This window comes from Ctenopharyngodon idella, chromosome 16, assembly GCF_019924925.1.
Source record: "Ctenopharyngodon idella isolate HZGC_01 chromosome 16, HZGC01, whole genome shotgun sequence".
Classification (NCBI taxonomy): Eukaryota; Metazoa; Chordata; class Actinopteri; order Cypriniformes; family Xenocyprididae; genus Ctenopharyngodon; species Ctenopharyngodon idella.
In genome coordinates, this window is record NC_067235.1 from 18,120,709 (window position 1) to 18,148,686 (window position 27,978).

At 37.8% G+C, this 27,978-nt stretch overlaps 2 protein-coding genes across 6 annotated transcripts; both read right to left on the bottom strand.

The window, feature by feature from the left end:
* Window positions 1–747: 747 nt before the first annotated feature.
* selenbp1 (selenium binding protein 1) lies at window positions 748–11,758 on the bottom strand. The gene is made up of 12 exons (XM_051865464.1): window positions 11,472–11,758; window positions 7,904–7,960; window positions 6,843–6,955; window positions 6,529–6,714; window positions 4,033–4,153; window positions 3,781–3,963; window positions 3,528–3,709; window positions 3,281–3,359; window positions 2,141–2,262; window positions 1,922–2,014; window positions 1,600–1,718; window positions 748–1,169 (listed from the first exon to the last, which is right to left on the bottom strand). Exons 1-12 carry the CDS (start codon window positions 11,473–11,475, stop codon window positions 1,007–1,009), a joined length of 1,422 nt encoding a protein of 473 aa, XP_051721424.1. The 5' UTR covers window positions 11,476–11,758; the 3' UTR covers window positions 748–1,006.
* Window positions 11,759–12,225: 467 nt separating this feature from the next.
* Window positions 12,226–27,895, bottom strand: pogzb (pogo transposable element derived with ZNF domain b). 5 transcript variants are annotated; one of them, XM_051865618.1, is made up of 21 exons: window positions 27,742–27,895; window positions 27,177–27,245; window positions 26,882–26,994; window positions 26,638–26,754; window positions 26,005–26,189; window positions 25,807–25,915; window positions 25,459–25,710; window positions 24,971–25,150; window positions 24,765–24,865; window positions 24,401–24,684; window positions 24,092–24,246; window positions 22,201–22,301; window positions 21,957–22,103; window positions 21,545–21,679; window positions 20,519–20,718; window positions 20,292–20,432; window positions 18,787–18,837; window positions 18,590–18,702; window positions 15,702–17,354; window positions 15,438–15,471; window positions 12,226–15,246 (listed from the first exon to the last, which is right to left on the bottom strand). In XM_051865618.1, exons 3-21 carry the CDS (start codon window positions 26,988–26,990, stop codon window positions 13,431–13,433), a joined length of 5,883 nt encoding a protein of 1,960 aa, XP_051721578.1. In that variant the 5' UTR covers window positions 26,991–26,994; window positions 27,177–27,245; window positions 27,742–27,895; the 3' UTR covers window positions 12,226–13,430. The 5 variants fall into 5 exon arrangements, with proteins under 5 accessions (XP_051721578.1, XP_051721579.1, XP_051721577.1 ...); XM_051865619.1 differs by having other exon boundaries at window positions 12,226–15,213; window positions 27,168–27,245; XM_051865617.1 differs by having other exon boundaries at window positions 27,168–27,245.
* Window positions 27,896–27,978: the final 83 nt, after the last annotated feature.

The window sequence follows — 27,978 nt, forward strand, 5'->3', positions numbered from 1 at the left end:
TTCTCGGCCGTATACACAATTCCCACACGTTATCTAGATAGGAAGCTCTCTAGGCTTTGAGTCACAGGTAAAGAGTGTGATAAATATTTTACATGCTTAATCTTTTTTTTCATAGGATGTTAATGCATTTTTAAAAGAGTAAAAACGTTTTGCTCAGCGTTTATTATAAGAATAAACAATATATATATATATATATAAAGTAAAATATAAATACATTTTCACTAGAACAATCATTACAGCAGATTTCATCTGGTTTTGTCAGTGGATGATCTTTCATTTGATGCTTATTACATTTATTACTAACCATTTTACCTATTTCTCCTATTTATTGTTGTATTTGTCTTTAATCATTGTCCTTATCAGCAGATTTGGGCAGATAACTTTTCATACTTGTATATTATGAATGGAAATAAACTAAACTAAACTCCTTGAAAATTGTTTGCGTTGTTAAAAAAAAAGTTGCATTTGTTCTCTTTTTCTGCAGCTTGATGATACGCCTTAAAATAATATGTAAAAATATACACGCTATTACAGTTGTTACATGTCCATATTTTGTTTCTAAGCACTGAAAACCAAAATACAACATAATTGACTGCTTTATGTTAGAACATTTTTTGAAACAGGATACTTCAAAATATGTGGTGAGCGTGTACTCTCTGTGTGCACTTGCATCATGTGTTTAAAATCTGCTTTGCAATTCTAATGATTTGGAAAGCCATTACAACAACAAATGACAAAGCCTTTGAGTTCACTGGGATACATAATATGTATTTTTTTTTTTTAAATAGTAGAAAGGGTACAAAGACAATGAAATTTAGTTTTTGTAGTTGAGATGTGATTCACAACATAATTCAGTCTTGGAATCGTTAATAGACACATAATATGATTAAGGATTTGGTACATACATAGGCTAAACATGATCATAATGATGATATATCTGCACTCAATTGTGAGAATATGGGAATAATAATTCTGCTCCTTGGAACACGATGGCTTGGCCCTAATTTCAAAGCCAGATATCAGAAGTGCAGTCTCCACCAGGATATCTGAGCTCATGAGCAAGTGCAGGACCTTCTGGCTCTGCTCCGAAATCCACAAGGAAATTCTCATTGAGCTTCAGGCCACCTTTATCTGTGTCCACGTCAATCTGCATCATGACTGACCCTTCCCTAAAGTGAATAAGAGGCATGTTGCAGCATAATAAATCAGAGGTAATTTCTGAAACATTTTAGACCGACTATAACACTTGACCTATACTATGGAAGCTTGTTTCTGCCACAGAATAATAAAAATTCAAGTAATTGCAACTTTTTATCTCATAATTCTGAGAAATTAAGTCAAAATTCGGACTTTATAACTCGCAATTCTGATTTTTTTCAGATCTTTCAAATATAAACTTGCAATTGAGTTATAAAGTTTGAATTGTGTAATGTAAACTCACAATTGTGAGTTATAAAGTTAGAATTGTGAGTCAGAATTGCGAGAAAAATTTGCAATTACCTTTTTTATGTTTTTATTCTGTGACAAAAACAGGCTTTCATACTTATACTTTACACAAAATACTCAAATAACATTTCTAATAAAGATTTTTTGTCTCACTTGACAAGGTCAGGGTAGAACTGCTTGTCCCAGGCACTGTATAAAGAAGTGGTGACATAGAGTCGTTTTCCATCCAAGCTCAGCTGCAGCATCTGGGGGCCTCCCTGCACCCGCTTTCCCTGATGAGGAAAAGAACATTTTAACCTCCAGCAAATGATGTGCTCTAATTGCTCTGTTTAGCTCTGTATGACCTAATGATTTGGAGGACAATAAGCTAGGTCATCTGTCAATTAGTTAGTTGCCAACAGCTTTAGGCTGTTTTCCTCTCCATAAATGGCTAACTCAAATGTGTACACAGAGCTCACATGAAATAAAAAGGTACCTTTATTATCCGTGGGGTTGGCTGGCTGTCCAGTTCTTTGTCCTCCAAAACTTTCACTGGTCCATCTTTCAAAATACTGCCTCCAAGGAAGACCTTAAAAATGCATTTCATGAATTAAAAATGCAAGTTCTGCTGTTTTGACACTTCATTTCGTTGTTCACATGATTCTATAAAATGTACACAAATGTGTCTTGATCCTGAGAATCGAAGTTGTCTTACCTGACCAACCATACGTGGATTCCTCCTGTCAGTGACATCATACTGTCGAATGTCTCCATGCAGCCAGTTACTGAAGTAGAGGAAGCGATCATCCAGTGAGATCAAGATGTCTGTAATGAGACCTATGGCAAAAAAAAAAAAAAAAAAAAAAAAAATCCACGAGTAACGGTGTCTTATATTTTTAACTTTTTGCCATTATAGCACATTGTCACACCGGGGACTAGAAAAAATACAAAAGGGGAAAAAAACAAAGCTTTACTAAATGTATTTTCATATATTAAATGTTTAATACAAAATTTAAACATTGCAATGAAATTTAGTAAATTTATTTTCAAAAAACTTAATCCCATAAAATATATAAAATCCCATAAAATATAAAAAAAAGTAAGTCAGTTTAAAAAAAAAAAAAAAAAGGTTTATATATCCTACATTACACTAAAAATATACAGAAAAAATATACACAAATTAATATTCTCCAGACAATATTTTAATATTTTAATATTTTTCCATTACAGCAGATTGTTAAACTGGGGTCTAGGAAAAACTTCAGAGTGAAAGAGAAAAAAAAAAAAAAAATTCAAACATTTTACTAATGTTAAATATCTGTTAGATATCAATGTTTAATACAAGAATTTTTTTTAAAACATTTGCTAAATTTCATATTACAGTATCATCCTTTTAAAAACTAGTTAAAAATAGTAAAATAGTAAAAATAGTAATAAATGAATAACTATAATCATAACTATTTTGACAGCCCTAGTTTTTAACAGTCAGATATAAATGTTGATAAATCATACATCACATTAATAATATGAAGAAAAAAAACACAATATTTTAATAATTTCTTTAGACTTTAGTATGTTATGTGTATAATATCACACTTAATATTTTTTCACAGAGTATAAATGGTTCTTTATACACAAAAATATATAGCCAGAAAGGGGGTCCTTTGCAATGGGATCATTATATTTGGGGGTTATTGATCTACTAGAGCATATTTTTGTTCTTTTTTTCTCTCTCTCCCTGTTCTGTTGTTTCTTTTTGAACATCACATTGTGCACATAAGTGTTATTTATTCATTAATAATAAATAAAAACTACGCAAAAAACTATACTATAGTATATTTCTAAAAGCACTCACCTGGCATTTCAGGAAGAGCCCAACCTTCCACTTTTTTACTAGGAACTTTGATGACCTTCTCTGCAGCCCAGTCCCCTTTCTGTGAAACAGAATTTGAAGCTAAAAACATTAACTGCCTAAAAACTGAAAAAAAAAAAAAAAAAAAGAAAGCCTTCAGCGTTCATGTTGAAAAGTCTATATAGGCCTTTATAAAAAGACTAGAAAAGAGGAACAGTAAACAGTGAAAGGGCTTTTTTTATGTTCTTGCCGGAGTCTTGTAGAAACGGTAGACGGTGCTCTGAAGCGCACAGCCTACGAATCCTTCAGCCGCAGCAGGGTCATGCAGGAATCGGATCTCTAGAGGAATAGCACCCTCTTCCCCCAGATCCAGAGTCTGAATCCGTTTGTGTGTGGTCCAGTCCCACACATGGAGGCGCTGCCCATAGTGACCTGCAAACAGATCCAATCATCACTGCCAGTCGGCTACAATGCATCACACATACTCTTGAACATGCACATACCTGCTTTTACATCTGCAGGGTTAAAGCCATTTCCCAAAGCTTTGGGTGCTCCCCACTCGGTGCTGATCATGACATTGTGGCGAGGCTGGTACCAGAAGTCATAACCAAACGGTGCTGCTTCACCTGGCTGCTCCCAGTTGCCAATGACTTCAAAAGTCTCACCATCCAGCAACACAAAACCACCTTACAATGAACACAAACAAAAAGTAAGCCTACTTTGTATTGTAAATTGAGTTAAACACAGCATCTTACCCTTGCCATTGCCAGAGGGATCACCCATGGCACTGATCATGATTTGGCCACTGCCTAAGCAGTGAGAAGTGTGGGGGTTGGCAAGGCCGCATTTCCAGAACAGATCTGTGGGCTCGACCATCTGGAGGAGGACAGAGATGGAAAGAATTCACCGGTTTGGCAAGAGCAAAACCTTCTCAGAGCCAACAGTCTTGTATTAAGGTGCAGTCACACTTGATGTTAAGCATTATGTTGTAGACGTTAAACAAAATTACTTTGGACCCCAATTAATATGGGCAACAGGACATAATGTCATGCCTCTGGACTTTTAAAATAAAATCAAACTGTTAAAATGCACTCTCTTTACTTTCTTTTTAACTGAAGTTTGGAGGGTAAACAGATGCTGTCGATAGAGCTTATTTATTCGATAGAGCTCGATAGAGAAGGCATTTATTAACCCAGAGTCGTATGGATTACTTTTATGATGGATGGATTCACTTTTTGGAGCTTCAAAAACTCAGGCACTATTCAATGCCATTACAAAGCTGGGAAGAGCCAGGATATTATGTGTTCGGCTAAAAGAAAGAAGTCATATACACCTAGGATGGCTTGAGGGTGAGTAAATTATGGGATAATTTTCATTTTTGGGTGAACTATTCCTTTAAAGTGCCCCTATTATGCCATTTTTAAAGGTTCCTAATATTGTTTTGGGAGTCTCCTACAACAGGTTTACATGCATGGAAGGGCAAAAAACACTTTCGTTTTCTCAAAATATACATTTAATTTCACCTCAGTTCACCAAAGATTGGTAAACGATTCGTTTGAAGCAGTTCAATGAATCAGTCTCTCTAAACCCCTCCTTTCTGTGAGCCTACACTGCTCTGATTGGTCAGATGGCCCAATCCTTTGTGATGGGTCTACCCACCCATTGCTATAATTGAACGACAGCTATCAATTCACAAGACATTGTATAGAATGTATGGACAGAACGATAGCATCGATTTTACCGTATCAATTCGAGCCCAAGTCCGACGATGAAACGTCTGAAGTAGTCGATCAACTAGAAACTGATTCGCAATCACGACTGGAGTAGGACGGCTCTATATGGTAAGTGTCACCTTAGTTTGCGTTATTTATAAGACGTGATAGCAGCATCACTGTTATACTTTATGTAGGTGCACCTGTGGGAACTGTATCAGAATGCCAAGCGAAGCTGAAACCTCTAACATAAGACAATCATTTAGGCCAGATGTGTACACAGACTTTTTCGTCATAACTATTAACAAAGAAATTGGCTATATCATTGTTTGACATTACAATGAGTGTTTACCATTTACAGAGAGAATACTTCAACTAGTTAGCGCAGACTAGCATCTTAACATCCTATTACAATACAGATAGAGCTCCACTCTACTGTAATAATAAAAATGCAGAGGAAAAAAAAAAAGTTTGTTTTGTATGTTGTAAACTCCCACGTTAGCCGAGTACAAATGTGAATAGCTAATAATGCATTAGACTTTGTAAACAAAAGTCATCATTACTTCAAGTAATAAGACAGACAAGCTGCATTAATCGACACACTTTTAGACAATATTGGACCCACATCTGAATAGCAGAACTACAGAAACATGAGTTAGCCGGTTAGCAGGAGACAGACTGGTGTATGTTACACAAAAAAGCATACAAAACTACGAATTTTGAACGATCGCTAGAAAATATAAACATCATTTATTAATCATACTTACAGGTTGAGATTCAGAGGAGCAAGCTGGTCCAAATAAACTGGGCATTGATCCATATTTTAAGACCAAGCGTTTTGTGAATCCTGCGTTAAACTCCCCAAGGTTTGAGAAGCAGTCCTCAGTAAAATGACGGGAACCCAAAAGATTGTACTGCTGTGGTATTGTTGAAAAAATTAATTTTCCCTGCCGTCTGTGCGCGCAATAAGTGCACAGGCAATATGCTAATGTTTCGTTGGCTTCAGTTTACAAATGACTCGTTTAATTGACTCTGAGTCGACTCTTACTTTTGAGAGACAATAACTTTATATACGGTGCACTTTCAGATTTAAAACTTTGCAGGATGTTTTCATTCACTTAGAGCTATGTTACACACTACATGAATGGTAATTTTCAAAAATCCATAATAGGGGCACTTTAATAGAGCTTTTAAATCAAGATGATATGAAATCATTAAAAAGTTTTGTTTGATGTTCACCCAAGTGGTTCATCTTTTAGATTGTGATGCCCTTTGGTCAAACATCTTTTCATGATACAAATTTGCTGGTCTGAGTTTACCAAACTTGAAGTATGAAGTAGCAAGCAGTAAAAGATAAAAATTGCAAGTGTATGCATAGAAGTAAGAACAGCCTCGTTTAGGGGCACAAAAGTGAAAAAGTCATTTAAGTAACTCTCCAGTTCTTAAATTTTACTCCCTCAAATTACTAACCCAGATGTTTACCCACAAAGTTAACACCGTCAAATATGTGTATTCCTATAAAGAGAGACTCTTGTGAACCTTGTGAAGCCGTGGGGCCCGAGGATCCGTCCCTACATCAACGACATAGATACGGGAGGAGATCAGGGAAGGCAGAATGAGACGATTGCGCCTTTTGGAGGGATCATCATAACAACTGCTACAGGCATTCCAACCAGAATGATGCAATTCATCCTTCAGATTGGGCATGGGCAACCTGTGAATCACCTAGACCATCACAAAATGGAGAAAATGTTACTAAAGTAACAGTTATACTAAGAAATAATTAAAATAAATGTGTTGCTGCCACATTTTAATCCAAAACAGTTTTAGTTTTGAATCATATTTGCTTTTACCTTGCAAAAATTGGGAGATTGTGGATTGATATCAACAGTTGCAAGATAGTCGGGTTTCTGGATGTCTGTGTTGCGATAAATGCATGGCAGGTAGACTATCTCTTCTCGAGGACCTGTTGGAAGAATTTATGTTTAAGTTTAGAGTTTTAATATTTATTGATCTTTGTTTCCTATAAGTGCTCTAAAAATCTGCTATTACATGTTTTGCAAGCTTAAATACACAAATCAAAATAAAATTTTTAAAATTAATATGATTATGGTGTTTTTTTTATATGCATATATGCATTTTTATGTGTGCATATAGCAAGTCGAACACAGATTTTATTTTAAATATAAAAAAAACCTGTATTAAAAACTAAATTTTGCAAAGACAAAATGTCTACTGGTTTCTCATTCACGTTAGATCAATCACATTTATATATTAAAAATGTATTATAATTTAATGCACATAATAATTTATAATAACCTGTGATAATTTAACCAACACAATGCATTTTATCAGCTTAAAAGCATTTTCGAAATTTAGAAATTTACTTTTATTAAATGCAAAAAAAAAAAAAACAAACAAAAAAATCCATTTTGTAGTTTAACTACAAACTTTTTATTCAGAGTAACTTTTATTTGGAACAGTGACTTGAGGAAAGTTTTTTATTTATGGTGAGGGATTTTATTAAATTTGAAGTAGGCAAATTCAGAAGCAAAATCAAAAAAGACAGGGTGCGTCTCAATCAGCTCCCTATGTCTGAACCAGGATAGTGCACACACGATTTGGGCACTGGTAAGGACCCTGGCTGGCTCACTACACTAAATGCAACTTGACAACATGAGGTAAAGCAGAAAGCAAACCAAACAATGCAGTACAATGCCAATCTACATGTAAGGGGGACCTCTGGTGGTAGGGAGGAGAAGCTGCTAGATCAAATGTTGACAGTCAATCTCTAGTGCAAAGGTCACCACTACCTCATAGTGACTTGCAACTATGAAATTCTAACTCATGTTAATATATTCTACAAACTTATTAATTAGCACAATATGTTGTCTTATGCTTTAAAGCAACTTACCTTTCATAGCATCCAGAGGGGTTTTATATCCTGGTCCACATCCTGAACAGGTTGAAGCTTTAAGCAGACATCAAATATCAGATCTCAAATATCTCAATCTGAGTTACACTCAAATTATAAAAAAAATTTAAGACTCATGCAGTTACACAGACTCAATGCAATCTGTGAAGTATCCAATCATAAACCCAGTTTTGCTTGTTATTGCATTTCATCTGTAATAAAAATCTGAAAGACTGAATGAAAGCATGAAAGTGGCCTATTTGTTTTGTATGTTACTTCAAAGTGGGATTTGTGATTATCTATTTGCCTACATAGTGCACCATCATGAGTGTGAGTCCCAAGTTACTGTTCATTCTTAAAAGGCATAAATGATGCCTCGCCAAGTGAACTATTAAGATATTAACTAGATAATACATTTTACTGCCCTGGGGCCAGTCGTTCAAATGTAATCTGATCAGATTTAGGCTATCGGATTGGATCAAATCTTGAAAATGGGTTGTTCAAGAGGAAAAAAGGATTCTGAAATCAGATTAGATCTCAAATTCAATCTTGATTTTGATCTGGACAAAATCATCAGTTTGTGTTGTTCAACACTTTTTAGTAAGATTGGGATTCCTTTGAACCAAAAAATCTGGATTATACTGATCCCATCAGAAGGGTGGAACAAATGTGTAACAAAACTTTAAAACTGGTAAAAAGAAAAATTCTCGGGTAAACGCAACGTGGAACTTTTCTGAGACTTTTTCATTGAGAACTTTTTCATTGAAATGTTTTTTCCCCAACCATCTTCTTCAACCATATTCTTTTTATGACCATGTCTCTTTAGGGCAGGGGTGTCCAAACTCCGTCCTGGAGTTTTTCCTGCAGAGTTTTTCCCCACCTTGCCTCAATACACCGGACTGGAAGTTTCTAGTACAGTGGGTACGGAAAGTATTCAGACCCCCTTAAATTTTTCACTCTTTGTTATATTGCAGCCATTTGCTCAAATCATTTAAATTCATTTTTTTCCCTCATTAATGTACACACAGCACCCCATATTGACAGAAAAACACAGAATTGTTGACATTTTTGCAGATTTATTAAAAAAGAAAAACTGAAATATCACATGGTCCTAAGTATTCAGACCCTTCGCTTAGTATTTAGTAGAAGCACCCTTTTGATCTAATAAAGCAATGAGTCTTTTTGGGAAAGATGCAACAAGTTTTTCACACCTGGATTTGGGGATCCTCTCCAGTTCTGTCAGGTTGGATGGTAAATGTTGGTGGACAGCCATTTTTAGGTCTCTCCAGAGATGCTCAATTAGGTTTAAGTCAGGGCTCTGGCTAGGCCATTCAAGAACAGTCACGGAGTTGTTGTGAAGCCACTCCTTCTTTATTTTAGCTGTGTGCTTAGGGTCATTGTCTTGTTGGAAGGTAAACCTTCGGCCCAGTCTGAGGTCCTGAGCACTCTGGAAAAGGTTTTTGTCCAGGATATCCCTGTACTTGGCCACATTCATCTTTCCCTCGATTGCAACCAGTCGTCCTGTCCCTGCAGCTGAAAAACACCCCCACAGCATGATGCTGCCACCACCATGCTTCACTGTTGGGACTGTATTGGACAGGTGATGAGCAGTGCCTGGTTTTCTCCACACATACCACTTAGAATTAAGGTAAAGAAGTTCTATCTTGGTCTCATCAGACCAGAGAATCTTATTTCTCACCATCTTGGAGTCCTTCAGGTGTTTTTACATGTGTCTTGCACTGAGGAGAGGCTTCCGTCGGGCCACTCTGCCATAAAGCCCCGACTGGTGGAGGGCTGCAGTGATGGTTGACTTTCTACAACTTTCTCCCATCTCCTGACTGCATCTCTGGAGCTCAGCCACAGTGATCTTTGGTTTCTTCTTTACCTCTCTCACCAAGGCTCTTCTCCCCCGATAGCTCAGTTTGGCCGGACGGCCAGCTCTAGGAAGGGTTCTGGTCGTCCCAAACGTCTTCCATTTAAGGATTATGGAGGCCACTGTGCTCTTAGGAACATTAAGTGCAGCAGAATTTTTTTTGTAACCTTGGCCAGATCTGTGCCTTGCCACAATTCTGTCTCTGAGCTCTTCAGGCAGTTCCTTTGACTTCATGATTCTCATTTGCTCTGACATGCACTGTGAGCTGTAAGGTCTTATATAGACAAGTGTGTGGCTTTCCTAATCAAGTCCAATCAGTATAATCAAACACAGCTGGACTCAAATGAAGGTATAGAACTATCTCAAGGATGATCAGAAGAAATGGACAGCACCTGAGTTAAATATATGAGTGTTACATCAAAGGGTCTGAATACTTAGGACCATGTGATATTTTAGTTTTTCTTTTTTAATAAATCTGCAAAAATGTCAACAATTCTGTGTTTTTCTGTCAATATGGGGTGCTGTGTGTACATTAATGAGGAAAAAAAAATGAACTTGATTTTAGCAAATGGCTGCAATATAACAAAGAGTGAAAAATTTAAGGGGGTCTGAATACTTTCCGTACCCACTGTATGTCTACTAGACCTTGAGTGGCTGGTTCAGGTGTTTAATTGGGGTTGGAGCTAAACTCTGCAGGATGGTGGCCCTCCAGGAGCAAGATTGGATACCCCTGCTTCAGGGGCTCCGTAGAGAATGAGTAATCCAGATTTGGTCATCTGAAAAAGTGTGTATCTGGATCAGGGTGATCAAATCCAATTTTGCTTTGAAAAATCAGCACAAACGTAAGATGGATTCCCTGATCCTGGATAGAAAAACATGGGATTTCCAAATACAGATCATTCTGATCCAGATTAAACTTTTTGAAAAACTGGCCCCTGAAGATGTTTATAAAATACACATACAAACACACAAACCAACTATAACAGATGGCTCATGTCACAATCTAGGAGATAACATGTCTTGCCAAGAATTGTTCAACATCCTTCCCTTGATAGCCAGACAAATATTTTGGGGTTAAGTGAAGGTCAGCCCCCTCACTGAACAACCATCCCCGAATGAAAAGTGTTGTGGAAATACAGTAAAACTTTATTTTACGTCACACATACTTTTGTTTGACATACTTTTTTAAAGATCTGTGTTAAATAATGTCAATTCCTTGTGAAGTCTAATGAGGAATCAATGAGAAATACACGAAATGTATATGGTTTTTCTTATTTATTATTAACAATTACTTATGTAGGATATTGCACGAGATTAATATATACTGAAAAGTAAAACTAAGTATGTTTGTTGTAAATCACGCAATGACATTGAAAAACGTTAGCACCATCCAACCACTGACCTTAGCCACTAATTAAACTTCGATTTTGATTACATGGCGCTTTAAAGTCAACATGCCTCGGTAAAAAAATGTTAAAAAGCAAATTTAGTTCACTACGCAGCTACAATATGGCACGAATTCTACCTTAATGATTTTGACAGGTAACCTAGGCCTATAAAATTGAAAGAATCTGAAGCTATACTTTCTTCCAAACTGGAGCAATTGCGTCTTAAACATAACGATTAAAATGTCGAGTGCTTGAAATAAAGTGTAATCAACACTGCTGCAAAACGTGCATTAGAAGTGAAACTTACCCATGCTGCTGCTTGCACAGGCAGAAACTCACTGACCCAATAAAGCGCGTCGGACGTGCAGAAAGATTTTATATCGCTGTTGGATTAACTCTTTCAGCTAGGACTGGGAGATGATCCTGAAAAACCACACCCAGATATTCAATTGAAGAATAAAAATATCAAATGTCGCTTTGCCACCTCGGTCACAGGAAATCAGCCCACAAACAGGAAACAAAGCCCCTACTTCTTTGCCCTACTGAACAAACTTTCTCACAGTTAAAGTACATTGGTAAGAGAAAATCTGCAGCTGCTATAAATGTTTGCCAGGGCCGAAAACAAATGTGTCAGTGTGTTAGAGATTAGTTTTTTTAATGAATGCTCAGGGTTGCGCGCAACACTCTTTCATTCCAAATCAGTTCCTGAATTTGAATTAAGGTAGTAAGGGTGCAGAACTGTAATTTGAATTTCCAAGCATTTAAACTACAGCAGGATTAGTTTTTAAATACACTAAATTTTCATGAGAAAAAAAAACAAAAAAAACCACATACATGCATACAGCATATGTTTTTTTGTTTTTTTTTCTGAATCAATAAATTTAACTGTTATTTAATTGGCCACAGTGGGTGAACATTACATTTCCCAGAATGGTTAAATTTACCTTAAATGTTGAATTCAAAGTTTATTTTCAATATATCTGAAAACTATTGGGTAGAAAATGTGTGCTGTAACCCACAAAATGTGAAAAACTTTTAAAGAAATGAGCAGGGAAGCATGGTAAAAAGAGTGGGCTTTATGCACAAACTGAGTTTATTTAAAGTTTATTCATGAGAAATTGTCAAAGAATGCCAAGTCACACACGTAACACCTTTTCTCTTAAATTATCGATTTTTGATTAGTCTTCTTTACAGTTTAATCAAAATAACACATCCAAAAACACCCCCGTTATACAAACTCCCACTTACCTTCGTAATCAGACTATGTTTACATAAAGTCTCACTGTTTAGTATATGTATATTACACACAAAATTGTTGCAGCAAACAGAGATGAAATCAAAGTAAGCACCTTTACAAACATGGAAGGGCACCAATAAAGTGCTACAGAACATCTTTGAATTGAATGTCAATGGATGTCACCTGGAGTGTATTTACACTATCCTGTGGGTGCTACGGTAAATTCAGATGCTGAAAGTAATACTGAATATACATTCACTGATCCCACTCCATTCACTGCTGCTGCAATACCAATGCTAAGACTCTTCAGCATGTATCATGGTTCATACGGTGTGTAAGTAGATAAATAACCAAAATGGAAGAACTTAAAAGTCTGTTGCCAACCAACACTGCAATCTGGACTTTAGTACAATCACATAAAGTAATCGTGTTGCAACTTTAACAGACTCTGTAAAGTTATGGAACAAAAGTTGTATTGTTCAGTAATGGACAATCCAAATGCAAGAGCTATAATAAATTATCACTAAATTAAACAAGTTCAGTTAGTACTATTTGAAATAGTATTTGCTTGATTTTTCATTTTTAAGTGTAATTTTTTTTTTTATTGTCTGCCTCTGTGGGCCTTAATCAGGCTCTCATTACAGCTTCAGAATGACTGAAACATAAGCAGATGTAAAAACACTGATTAACTTTAAGCAGATGTAGAATCTAAACATAATATGACCATGGACAAAAAAAGCCTAAAACTGTGGAAGATATATTGTTTTATACTAGTGAATAAACAAAATGGATGAACAGTAGAAAACTTAGCAAAAGTCAATCATGCAATGTTTAATCTGTAAATCTATACAGTATTTAGGGTGTAAAAAAAAAAAAAAAAAAAAAAAGATTTCCAAATGTTTTTACATTTTCACTCCACTACACAATAAGTTGTAAATTAAATATCCTCAGTCACATTCAGCCCAAATAGGTATGTCTGAGCCCAAATCCTTCTGTTCAACTTCACAGTGTCTCTTAGTAGATCAAATATCACCTGTTTGCCAAGTCAGTTTGGCAAGCGCTGGGATCCAGACCGGATTCTGAGAAATTATCTTGTTCAGAGTTGTGTGAAGGGGTCTCAGATTCAGGGGATGAATGTGAGAAATCTGTGGACTCACTTGCAATTTCCACACATTCATCATTTTTTTCCTTTTGTTGTTTTGTCTTTTTTATCTCAATTGGCATTACGTCTTTATCCTTCATTTGTTCGACTTCATTTTCTGTATCGTCTTGGTCCAGTGTCAGATCAATTTTCTCAGTTACCTGACTCACTTTGTCTACTGTATGTGTGTCCATTGGCTCTTCTTCTTCTGACTCAAGATCTACTACTTCAGGTCCAAGCGTGGTCTCTGACAGCATATTGAAGAGCTCCAACGGATTACCAGGCAAATTTGTATGTGCTTCCCGATCAGGAAGCACATGGGCCAAGCAAAACGAGTGCTGAATAAATTCAGTATTACCAGAGAAGCAAGACATGGCCTCTTCCAACCAAGATAAGAGAAGCTGCACAAGGTCTTCAGGCTTAACCCCAGATGCACCATCACTAGGCTGTTGTGCCCAACGAGCAAGAAGTAACCTTTGCAGCACAGGGCGTACACACATCTCTAGAGGTTGATGTCGGCCTGTACACCCAGCTGGAACGGTGGCGAGGAAGACTTTGGTGCTACTGATTGTGGATATGACATTCTCAGATGTTTGACAATGATGGCTATCCATAACCAGCAGGGCTTCGTTCGCATTCTGCGAGTCTAGATGCTGATTCCACACTTTGGTGGCCCAAACTTCTAGCTCTTCCTTTGCACTGAAACCTTCCTCTTTGGCCATAAGTAGGATTGAGTCTGGTGGGCTTCTGCTCAGCATGCTTGCGGCCTGACTTGTGAAGAGAGCTGCAGGTAGCATTGTACCGTTTGCAAGCATTGCAAGGTAAATCTTTACAAAAGGCTTCCCAGACCCAGTAAACTGAAAAGCGGTCTCTCTGCTTATTCTGGTTTTCTCATTCAGCATGTTGAAGTCCACAAAAACAGAAAGCTGGTCCATAGCACCAATGACACACTGTGGGATGCTGTTTGTCTTTATTTGACTGTGCACAAACTCTGTGAAGTGACGACAGTTTTCCTCCATGGCATTAGGGAGTTCCCGATGTACGGTGAAAGAGGTATCCAAGCCCAATTTGTGCTGCATCATGAAGCTCACGGCCCACTCGTAAGAAATACGGAAAGAACCGCTCTCATTGGTTTGGCTTTGGAGCTCCGAAGCTTTTTCAAACAGTTTTGCCTCACTGATAGGACGCTGCTGTTCCCGTTGGGTTAGAACCCACTCCACTAGACGATCAACGGCCTCTCCACAGCTCCTGCTGCTGCATTCATTTAATTGATCCTCTTTGTCTTGAAGCCAAGTCTTAATCAGCTGAGGTTTGGTTTCCATTTCTTTAGCTGCCTTCTGGATCCCAGAGCACAGTGCAAGGAGTAGTATTCGACGCTGATGAATAGACAGAGTCTCCTCTCTGTTTTTCACAGGTTGTGAAAGTGTATTGGTTACCGTTCCCTCTACCTTACGTCCAGCCACTGTTTGATGTGGCATGTCCTCATCGCTTTCTGTTGTCTCAGAGACCGAGTCAGTGTCTTCATCTTCTAGAGGGGCCATTTCCTGGTCCACATCTTCATCCAGACTAGCATCGGCACTATGGGAAAAAGCTTTGACGTCCACTGAAGATCTTTGCAGGCCTCTTTCCAACATTTCAGTTCTATATTTAAGTCCAGGCTCCGTGCCTTCCCTGGAAGGGAAATAGTGCGTCACTTTCCAGGGTCTGTGTAACATGAAAAATGTTGAAACATAAAATTTGCAAATTAAAAAAAAAAAAAAAAAAAAAAAGAAGCCTTTGCACATTACATTTACATTTCAAATTCCAAGGGTTTGACAATTTATCTATTGCAGGTTGCTATTTTAAATGTTTTAGAAAGTATTTCAGAAAACACCTTTGTTTTATAAGATACGTACCTCTTAGAATCAACGAATCCAACTTTAGCATTACCTGTACAGGAAAAAAAATTAACATGAATTATAATAATCTAGGACAATAAATGTAAACAATGTGTTTAGGTTATCTTCCATGTTAAAAATACAATGCATTATCACTTTAATGCATGCCAATTAAAAAGCTTTTTGAAAACTATTCTTTAATTTTGTGCAACATCTGAATAGAGAACAAACATTCAGAAATACATTGATTAATATTTAGTGTCAGTATTTGAACTGTATAACCTTGGAAATTAGGCGAGAAACCATGGTAGTCCCAGAAGCAGCAAGAACGCTTGCACAGATTCACACGGCATGCTGTGCAGCCATATACACTCTCATGACGCTCGTTTTTCAGGTTGCAAACTTTACATCTCCTTGTCCTACGAGTAATTTTGGCTAATCGATGTCTGACCCCTTCTTGAGTCTCCAGTTTTTCTTTTTTTACAATCTGTTGCTCAAGCATGCTATCATGGACTTGGTTCTGGCGAGCATATCTTTCGGCACACTTGGCCAGCTGGTACCCCAGACGTTTACGGTAGATGGCCTGGGAAAAGTGACCCCCCTGAAACCACCCGGGTGGGTTGTCTTTGCGAGTCTCTCGAAGGACAATGAAAGAGTTGATGATGCTCAAGTTGACAAGGAACCAGAAGAGACGCCGCCAATTGGTGTCAAGAACCAGCCCACCGAGTTGGTTGCACGTCAGCAGCTGGTTACAGATGTCAACACCACGCATGTTGTCCTGGAGCAACTTAAAGGCCTGGGGCCTTTCAATGGTGCAAAGCTCACCAATCTTAGTGGGAGATCTCCTCCACACCACATCTGGCTGGCCTGCATCAGCATTTGTGGAGAGGCATACCAGCTGCTTGTTATCTTTCCATCTTGTGGCAAGGAGTGGGGTGTGTTCATACTGTTGGAAATCACCTGGATTGTTCAATGGAGGTTCATTCCAAAACTCCTTGGGCAAAATGGGACTTTGGGGCAGGACGGAGCTAGAGCAGTATATACCAGTGTCATAAAGCTCCCGCATGAGTGGCACAGATGCAAGTGAGCTGGACAAGAAAATGTGGTGGTGTTTACCCTCAAGGCCCTCTATGAGTTTCGGTACAACTGATTTTCCCAAGTCTTTGTTTTTCTCATGTCGTGTTAAGACCAGCAGTTTATGGCAGTAGCCTGACTTTGAGTCACACAGTAGCCATATCCTCGGCTGGGAATTTCTACTCTTCTCCTGAGCGATTCCTTTGTCATGGCTTGGTAGAAAAGCTTGATCGACTGTCAGGCACTTGTTTGGCCTGTAGGCATCCTGCATGCTTGTCTGCAGGATGCTCAGCATAGGCTGAAAAAAGGACAACTTGTCGGCACTCTGGTTGTCATTCTCCATAAGCATGCTGCTCATTCGGATGTGAGTGCTGATCTGCTTGAAGCGTTTGACTGACATGGTCCTGTAAAAGAGCTCACATGTTCTGGAGCCATGGCGGCCTTGGTGATGGTCCCAGGACCAGTACAACTCTGGCTCCACCTGGCCTTGAAGACCCATGAGGATAGAGAGACCAAAGAAGCCTTTGATTTCCTCAATGGACACAGAGTGCCAGGAAGGATCCCCCTGGCCCATAGAGCAGCAATAAGTAGCATATGAATTGGTCTCAAAAACAATCTGCTCAAAGAGGACGTCGGGAAAAAGAAGCTGGAAGTAGTCGAGGACATCGTTATTTCTGGCCATTATATGCTGTGGGCCACAACTGTCCATGAATTCTGGCACAGTTCCTTCCTCTTTGGGCACACTCCACTCCTTCATGGACAACCAGTCAGGCTGTGTCCCAACATCACTAGCTTCATCCCCTTGTGGACCCTCCACCTCCTCCTCAACCTGGCAGAACTCAATATCTGTCTCCAAACACTCTGTAGGGGAGGGGAGGGATTACAGGAACACAGAGTTAGTCTTCTCCTTGGAGTCTCTACCATCACCAATAATCCATTTTATAACACCATGCTCAATGTATATGTGGTTCTGATAGGTCAGTTAGCTTTTGAAAAAGAAAACAATAAGCAGCTCAGAAGCAGCAGATAATTTCCCGATGGATAGTCCTTGTCGTTATTCATTTGTCATGTTTCTAAATTAACCCATTTTAGGGTTTTTTTTTTTTCTTTTACTCCTCCTGATATTCTCCAGTTCAGGTGGTGTGCAGTAGGATTTGTGTAAATACTCATTTACTCATCCAGAGTGCTCTTGCAAAGGCTTGCCAGTAAGTCCTGCAAAGTCACACCAAGTACAAAAGGCCCCCGTTTGTCCATTTTGACAATGGAGAGCTTGAGCTCATACCCCACATGTGTGATTGCTGTGTATCACATACTGCGGGCTATTACTCAAGACTGGCCTCTTTGCAAATGTTTTAAGCATATCTGTAATGTTTGAGTTTAGCTAAGAATGCATGGAAAAATGATCCTTCTTTATTGTAGGTGTCTATCAACAGAATAAATAACATTCAAGCAGTGAAAATATATATACAGTGCTAAGCAGGGTGTGTCACTAAGATGCTCTGATGTAAGAAATCTGCTGTCAATGAGTTTGATCCAATTACAAAGTTCTGAACGAACTGATGTAATTACTTCATGCTGTTTAATTAAGCCTGTAGATATGGATAAAAGACAAAAAGTTGTTGCATGTGTAAATAGCAGATGCTGTACATTTACTGAAAAAGCTAATCCAGCAATTATACAGCAATTTAATGGGTCTTACATTGTGAATAAAACTTGTATTTTGATATTACAGAAGAATTTACACACCCAGGAAAAATTTTTTTATTTCCATTACATGCATTTGGCACTTGACAAGCATTCATTTTGGATCCTGTTGTTAAGTAAATGTCATTTAGTTATAAGTTGTACTGACAAGATTCAAGTAGCAGTGATTGTCATGATACTATTAGTTTAGTTCAAACGTATTTTTACTTTTGTGTCTATTAGTACTATATTAGTATTATAATCATGCAATTAATGACACCTACAATAGAGTCAGATGCCTTCTAACTACAGGAGTAAAAAAGCAGAGAAAGAAAAACAAGCATGCAGAAAGACAACATTTTCCAAAGACTCAGGAAAAACACAAATATTTTGTTGAGTTGGAGAACACCCACCTTTACGAGTGAAGATGCAGTGGGAGTGATTAGAGAACTTAATGAGATGTTTGGCCATCAAATTCCCTAGAGCAGTGGAGTACTCGCAACCCGCACAGTTCAGCTTCACACCGCTACAAAAGAGCACCAAATTACCCATAAAACACTGTTTCAGATTGTGTAAAATAGAACTTAAAATCAAAACATTAATATATTACCTCGGAGGCCCCTTTTTAGAAGCTTTTGGGACTCTTCCAGGAACATGATTGCTGAAATAAAAAATTAATTGCAAATCAGTATATTGTCACATTGACTGCCTGGTAGGGTTGGGAATCATGAGAAATTTTCCGTTTCTGGTTCCGATTCCGGTTCTGGTTCCATTAAAATAATTAAACAACTAATAAAAAAAAAAAAATAAAAAAAAAAATAAAAAAAAATAGTAGTAAGGGAAAAAATGCACAATACTCGACTCAAACAGTCCTTTTTGTGTTTATTATTCTTGTAAAGTGAATTTAACAAACTGTTAATCTCAACAAATTCACTAACACTACAGTAAGGTTCATTAGTTAACATAAGTTAACTGCATTAACATGAACTAATAATGAACTGCATTTCTACAGCATTTATTAATTTTTGTTAATGTTAATTTCAACATTTACTAATACTTTATTAAAATCAAGAGTTGTATTTATTAACAGTTAATGCACTGTGAAGTAACATGAACAAACTATGAACGGCTGTATTTTTATTAACTAACATTAACAAAGATTAACAAATACAGTAACAAATGTATTACTCATGGTTAGTTCATAAATGAACCTTATTGTAAAGTGTTGCCACAAATTAGATAAGATGCTTGAACAAACATGTAAGATTCAGACAGGTGAAACAGAAAATTTTTGTAAGTTGGATTCATAAAGACTTGTTTCTGAAAGAATGATTCAGTGATAGACACATTTTTAACAGTAAATTTGTTGCCACCTAGTGGCGTAACGACTGTATCGATTGCATTGTTATTTGAAGTCCAGTTACTTTTAGAAGGTAATTTATTATACATGAACATCAGCGTTTCTATCTGTATAATAAGCTTTTTTATACTTCTGTTATAATTGGAATAGGCCCATTTGTCACACAGAAATAATGATACTGTGCATTAGAACAGATTGTTTGTGAAGCTGTTTATATCTACACATGACAACTCTCTTTAGATCAATGGCAGCGCACACGCAGATTTGAAAGTCGCGATTTTATTTTTGTCAAGCGTTTAATATACACGGGTGAATCGTTGTCATTTAGGAAATAGATCATGTGGGTGATGAAATCGAGAACGCGATCTTTTAAAGATTAATGGTGCAGCTTTGGGCACCTCTCTCTCTCTCTCTCCCTGCATTGTAATCTGACGTATATGAGTAGCGCGAGGGCTTTTCAGTGCATTCATTGCTATAATATTCATGATGTGAGATGTCTCTATTAAAGGATACGCTCCCCACACTTCGCCCACCCATCACACCAGAACCATTTTCGGAACCGAAACTTAGAAATCTTGCACGGTTCCGGTTCTTTTCAAAAAACACTACCGGTTCCGTATGAGAACCGGTTCTCGGTTCCCAACCCTACTGCCTGGCATACCAAACTAAACATCAAACTCCAATTTCAAGTGCCACAGTTTTTTTATTTACAGAGGTGCAAAAGGATGTAGAGAACGATATATGACTTGACTTACTTGATCATGTGGTTTGCATAAGCACGAGAACAGCACGTGCTATAGAAGCAAAGTGAGCAGTGAACATAAGTAGGGTAGTGATTCGCAAAGTCTGGAATGTCAAAAGTGCACTCCACACACTTATGTCTGCCGAGTAGTGCCCTGGAGAGAGGAAGACCAAAAGTACATACTTCAAAGTTCTGATATCAAGTCGAAATGGTTTAATGTAAAATGCAACACAAGCTTACCTCTGCTCTTGGAACTTGGACAAGAAGTCAAACGTCTTGCTGACCTGTTTCCTCCCAGGTCCATGTCGTTGTGATTGCTGGTCACCACTACAAGTTGATGTTTGTGAACTGCCTACACTATTCTTCTGAAAGTTAGTGGATGCTTTTGAAGATGCCTGACCTGGTGACTTCTTTGTCCCAACATATGCCCTAATGGTCACCTAGAAATAAGCAGATGACATATAAAACAACATATATTTTTGCAATAGTTGAACTTGCTCTCAAACAAACAAACGGGGCTTTTGCACCGTATATTTATAGGAACTTAGTTATAGGAACTAGCCACCAGGGCGGTTCCCCGAGAACTAAATGTTCCCCTAGGGTCATTTTACTTGTATATGAACCGCCAGTAAGAACTCTTGAAGTGACGTAAGCTTGTTTTTGTGACTTTTATTTTGACAGCGCTGAGAAGGCTAGAGCCTAAGCACACTGAACTCCCATTCTCCGTCTTTCATTAGTTTATGATCTGTTTAACAGTCTTATCTAATATGATATTAGATAGACCTGTTATACAAAGAAAGTAAACCGTATATGGAAAAAAAAAAAAGAAAAAAAGCATTTGATACGTTATGATACGCCGTGTCATAGCTGAGCAGATGCATAATCATGTTTTGCTTGGTTGAGAAGAAGTTGAGAAGTCCATCTATCACTGCTTTCTATGTCGTTGAGTTAGTACGTGGAGTGAATACATAGGCTATAATCTGTGTTTACATGGCTTTTTTTTTTTTTTTTTTTTTTTTAAATGACAGGTACCGGTGTTTCGCATGCTTACATTTATGTCACTGGTAGTTCCTATTGTGCTGGGTTAGACCCTACTCTGAAGTAGGAGCTAATTTAGTCCCCCCAAAAGGCATTCCTAGAATTAAAATTGTTCACAGTTATTGTGGTGCAAATACGCCAAAAAGAGGGTAATTCTGCCAATAGTTCTAGGAACTATGAAAACTTCCCTCTGATGAGAAAGCCCCTAAACAGACAAATATATTTTACTTTTGTCCCAGGCTGGAGTCCTTCCAATTCACGAGGCTTTCGGAAAGTCCTGTGGTGGTTGATTTTATGCTCAACTTTGTCTTTTGTGAACAAGAACTGGAGACGGCATTTGTTACAGTGGTAAACCGTTGACTTCTGGAGAGAACAAAAGAACAGTCAGAGTCACACAGTTCAAAATATATGTCTGTTGAGTCAAGCAATAAAGGACATAGGCACATGACATGCATCTTTCTTTGCAAAATATTTAAACAATGCATCCTCATGGACCCCCTCATCCAAGTGTGAAAATCACCAGACTATTTAATTGACCAATAAGACCAGTAAGACAAAAGGAGAATATGTTGAAAATATTTATACATGCAATTATTATTTCTATTTTTATTATATTCTAATTTATTCTTATAATGCTCACCTGATGACGAATATAGTGCTGCTGGTAACTGGTGGAATGCTTGAAAACCTTGAGGCAGTACTGGCACAGAAGGTGGCGGGTATCCTCATGCCAGGTACGAAAGTGGTTAAACACATCCGAGTAGAAGGAGGAGCGGTATTCACACACCTGAAAGTGTCAAGGCATTATAGACTCTGAGACACTCCTACTATTATAGATGAAGACTGGTCATAAGGTGCATCCAGGTCAATTTCACTTAATTTACCTGACACACATAAGGCATCTCTCCAGGTTTGTGGGTGTTCTTCATGTGCTGCAGGAACACTGGCTCACTCTCGAAGGACCACTCACATATCTTACACTTGGCTGAACAGAAAGCATAACGACTAAATCAGCTGACAAAACTGAACTTACTGCAGTTTACAGACACTGTAGCAAACCAGCAAAAAGGTCAGGGCAAACATGCACCATCTGAATTAAAATGTGTTAAAGTTAAATATGTTTGAAAAAAAAAAAAAAATGTGTTGCCCCAGTAACCTCTTCATGTTTGAATGTAGTCAAATACACTAGTGCACATAGCAACAGTGTGTCTGTTAAAAAAAAAAAAAACTATCTGCATTGGCTCTAACCAGCATAACCAGTTTTGCATGCAATTTTTTTTTTTTTTTTTTTTTTTTTTTAAATCTGACTCCAACTGGTGGCCAACTAAACACTGAATAATTTACTTTTTTGGGACAAGTGTGGGATGATGAACAACCTCTAGAAAGCTAAATGTATCAAAAAGCTTCATCTATATCTGTATGACCTGATTCTCTGTAAAGAAAGCTGCTGATGTTTCTTATGCATAATAATATTACGGTATACGGAAAATTACCATGAGGTGGTGGGAAACACAAATGTAAAATCCAGTTATGTGAGGACAGCTGCATTAGGATACATTTCATTGATGAAAATACAACATCACCCATCTTTATGTTTAACTGGAATAACATACGGACTGAATGTTGTAAATATCATTAGAGAATTCTGGGTAACAAACAAATACAGTTGTATGTAAACAAATAATGTACACTACCATGCAAAAGTTTGGGGTCAGTAAGATTTTTTTTTTAAAGAAAATAATTATATTCAGCAAGCATGCATTAAATTGATCAAAAGTGAAGGACAACATTCCGGTACAGAAATTGAATAATCAAATGTAAAATAACACTGCATAGTCTTCACTGTATAAGTTAAATATAATTAATCTTTGTCAAAGCTACAAAAGTTATTTTCTCTTTGTGTTTGTTGTCTTATTAACATTAATGACTCAAGACAGCAGCAGGAATAGTAGTCTGCTGTCACTTTGCGACCTAATGCATGGATCCAATATAATGATAAGCATCCATTTTCTTTCTCAATTGTTTACGTTCACGTAAGCAATAAGCAACTGTGTTTACGAGGATACTAGCTGAGACTGGCATTTTGACATAATTTTGCGTGTATGTGTCCGTTCAAACACAAATAGATGCAAAAGAAAGCTGAATTCGGTGTTTGCAGTTCTGAATTTAGTTCTTTTTCGCGTCTTATTACCCTAAAATGGTTTAAAATCACTTGAATGTTTAAACTGACAGAACCTAAAACATGCAAATGATAAACTTTTGCTCTATGATGGTTAAACTGCAATTAATCCGAGAATGCATTTTGAACTGTGCCTGGTCCGTATGGATCAACTATGATCCCTATACTTGACATCGCACATCCTGCGATGTGCACATCAGCGATAGTCACATCGCGGTAACGATGATAATAATAAGAAATGTTTCTTGACCATCAAATCAGTATATTTCAATGATTTCAGAAGGATCGTCTGACACTGAAGACTGGAGTGATGGCTGCTGACAATTCAACTTTGCCATCACAGAAATAAATTACTTTCTAAATATATATTACAATAGAAAAAAGTCATTTTAAATTGTAATAATATTTCACAATATTACTGTTTTTATTGTATATTTGGATCAAATTAATGCAGCCTTGTGAGCACAAATGTTTTTCTCTCAAAAACATTTATAAAAAAAAATAAAATAAAAAAAAATCATACACGGCCCTCATGTTTGAATGGTAGTGTATACTTCAAAGGTCTTTGAAGTTTTAAAACTGGAAAAAGTTCTTACTAGATGACTCAATGGCAGTGTGGACACTCTCCAGGTGGCATTGAAGACGAAATGGTGTGGGAAAGCGGCGGAAACAGTGCTGGCAGGACGTGTGCGTGTCCATCTCCCCATTTTGCTGCTCCAACTCAACATGGTACCTCATATGATTCATAAGCCTGCAAGGGAACAAGCACTTACTAAATGCAGCATTCTAGTATATGAAAGAAAACCTCTTCAGTCTAAGTTCAGAAGAAGCACTGGGAAATATCATCTGCAACTAGACAAATATATCCATAATTTCTACCCTAACTTGACTGTCCATCAACGTACCTAACATTATTCTTCAGTCTCTTGTTACAGGAGAGGCATTTGAATGATAATGGTTCTTTTGAGTTGTCCATTGGTACATAGACTCGATTCCCCTCAAATGTGCCATAGTAGAAATCATCCACCAGCATGACAAGTCTGGGCTGGGTATCTCCAGCCTTTGTAGGTGGGCTATCCACCTTGACACTAGGCACAACAGAGACACTCTTAGGTGGCGTGGCTGGAGTGTTAACAGCAGTTGCTGTACTGCTTGTGTCTGCCATCTGGACAAGATCTGGGCAGCAGAACTAAAGAGAGGATAAGATTAATTGACCACTTTTTTGGTGACCAGGCACATATAAAGTATCTGCAAAAAATGTATACTTACACACATATGACTCCGTAGGGCCTCGATCATTTTGAACTGAGCGCCACAACGAGCACACGAATTAGAGATTGTTGATGGTGTTGTATGTGTAACAGGGATTGCTACAAAGAAAGAAAAGTTTGGAATTTATCAGCATGGCTTTACTCCAGTATGAAACTGATGCATCAACAAAGACACATTAACAAAGAACAGAACAACAAACTTACTTTGGACAACATTTTGTGTCATGACAGGGACAGCAGAGGAAACAACAGTGCCGTTATTGGTTTTTTGGTTGCTCATGACAACAAATGTCTGTGCTTGAGCCCCACCGGGAAGGTTAACAGATTTCACAAGGCTCATGATGTTTTGCATGTCCAAGGGTCCATTTCCTGGCTTTATTGTCACTGTAAATAGGAATAAATCCAATTTTTAAACAGATAATTGCAGTCCTGGATGCTTATTGGTCAATATAGTGTTCCAGCTGTGATAAATACCTATTTACATGATTTTATCTTTTAGCAGAACAATGGTGCTTAATGAATTCACGTGTACACTTTTTTTTTCTTTTAGTTAAAATTTGGTCCCTAGTATTTCAATAATTTTTTTTTTAATTAATTCACTGTTTCTTAAAAAAATACAAGCTAAAGTCTTTGTCTAAAAACAAAAATCAGAAATAGAGTTTAGTTCTGTAATGAATACAGGAGCATCTTACCAATTTTAGTTGTGGTTCGTGCTGCGGAGGGCTGAGTAAGGGTTGTAGAGGACATGGTGGCCAGTGAATTGACTGCAGGTGGGGCGACCGCTGTTGTGGTACGAATAGTGAGAGTAGCAGGGATCTGCACCGTGCTAAAAGTGCTAGGCGTTTGGGCCCTGTTTGCGACCGGCGCTCCGGCCCTTATTTGAGCTGGCTGGGTAATTATTTGGGTTGCTCCAACGGCTGGTTTAAAAATTTGTGTCCCAGGTGCTGAAAATACATAAAAATGAAATATTGTTAATCAAACAATGAGCAAATCGAAACCTGCTAAACTAAAACAGAAGCTTAAGGCGCACTTCGACATACCTTGGACTAAAGTAATGGGTCGAACAGTCTGGCCTTGTTGAACATTCAGCACCAAACTCATTGGGCTCTGGCCAGGCTGGGCAGGGTGGATATTATGCACAGGAAGACCCTGTATCACACACAATAGGAAACATTTTGATTAACAAATTTTGAGATAACCAGAAATGAGCTGGGATCTATGAGGTGGGATAACAGCACCTGTGTGGTAAAGTAAATCGGCTGGGTGTTGGTGGCATTGCCAATAGGAGATGTGCCAGGCAGAAGAACCTGCGACAGAGCCACAGTGCCCAGCCCCCCTCCTCCTGATGCTAAAAAGACCTGCTGCCCTTGCACTGCTTTAGGAATATCTGCCGGCACAGCAGCAGGAACCACGCGTTGAGTCACTGAAAGAATTAAAAACTGATTAAAGGAGTAGTGCAGATAAAATGTAAAATGCAGTCATCAAGACGGTGGCGATGGAACTGGTGCACCATTTTTGTAGTTTATACAACTTTTGTGCTCCCTTTCTGAGCTTCGACATGGATTATGAGTGGATTTTCAGTCTCTCCCTTCAAAACACTTATATATGGCTCACACGTCACACAAATTTAAATACTTTTATAATATTTTTTTTGTCATTTTAAAGCTTGACAGCCCCAGTTGTAAGTCACTTTTATTAAATGGAAAAGAGCAGCCAAGATAGTTTTCATAATTAGTTTGTGTTCAACAGAACAGAGCCTGTCATACGGGTTTGGAACAACATGAGGATGAGTAAATAATGACAGAATTTTCATTTAATAGGTAAAAGAACTGATAATCACTCAACAGTGCCATAAGCAACAAGATACTCACATGTATTTGTGATCAGCGGAACAGTGTTTGCCGTATTTACAATGGGTGGTAGGTTTGGGATCACCACGGTCTTAGGCTCAGCTGGAATATCAACCGCCATGGCAGGAGTGGAAGACACTAAACAGCAGAGAAGGACAGGTTTTAGCATAATGATATTAAAATAAATATTAAAATAAAAATATTCCTTAATCTAAACATACATTTAACTATAAATAATACAGAAAGAATATATAAAATTACACACCAGTGGGAGTACTGCTTTCAGCATTTCCCACTAAATCATCCGCTGAATTTTGCTGTTGCCATGGTTCCAGCTCCTCCTCCTCACACTCCATAAACAAATCCGCATCCATGTTTCTGAAATATAAAATGTTTACTGAGCTACATGCCTTTACAATATACATTTAGAAAAACAGTAATGTTATTCCTGCCCATGGTATTTAGTGTATTAATAAATCTTAATTCGGGAAATTTTAAGGTTTCATTTTAGATTTGACAGGTAAATGACATGTTTGAATGAAGACCCTCACAATATTCACCGGGCTCTGACAGCATTCAGGTCCGACCAGTTTCAACGTCAAGGGTGGCGTTTACAAAACCGCCTCATCCTGCAAAATACATAAATAAATAAACAAACAAACGAGTGAGTAAACCACATTTTGTGTTCATATATATTCTATATAAAATAAAATATCCCGTATTAAAAGGGTTAGATATTCAGTGCACTACCGTGTCACTTCAAAAATTGTCTAAGTACGCGCAATGTGATTTCATCCAACTGAAATGGGAGAAGAGAAAAGTAGTTCCTGTGCCCTTATATCCAGTGCGTGAGACTGGATGATTTGACAGACTTAAATGAAAGCATGCGCCTTAGATATGTGTACAATAACAATAAATGCGGGTTAAAATCTAAAGAGGGTTGAAACGAGAGACAGCGCGATGTTTATTACAAATACTCGGTCACAAATTATGCAGCAACCCCCTCGCGCGCTAAGTGCGCACTCCGCATACTGTCCCCTGCGCATATAATGAACGATGGTCATCTAATGCGTGGATTAAAGCGCAAATACAATGAATATGGTCGAATTTATAAATAATACTTACCGGATTATAGTCTATATGGAAATATGCTCAATGTGATATATTGAAAGCACACAAAGCCTGCCGGTACGTCACAGACGAGACGAATAAATGCGCTAAATGGGCAGAGGCGCTGCTCTTTCTGAGGCAGCGATTGGTTGATGCGCGCAAAACGCCACTTCCTGTTTTAGATTCGGACCTCTGATTGGCTGTAATCTCTGAAATAAGGAGGAGTGGTTACTGGAACAAGAAAATGGCTTC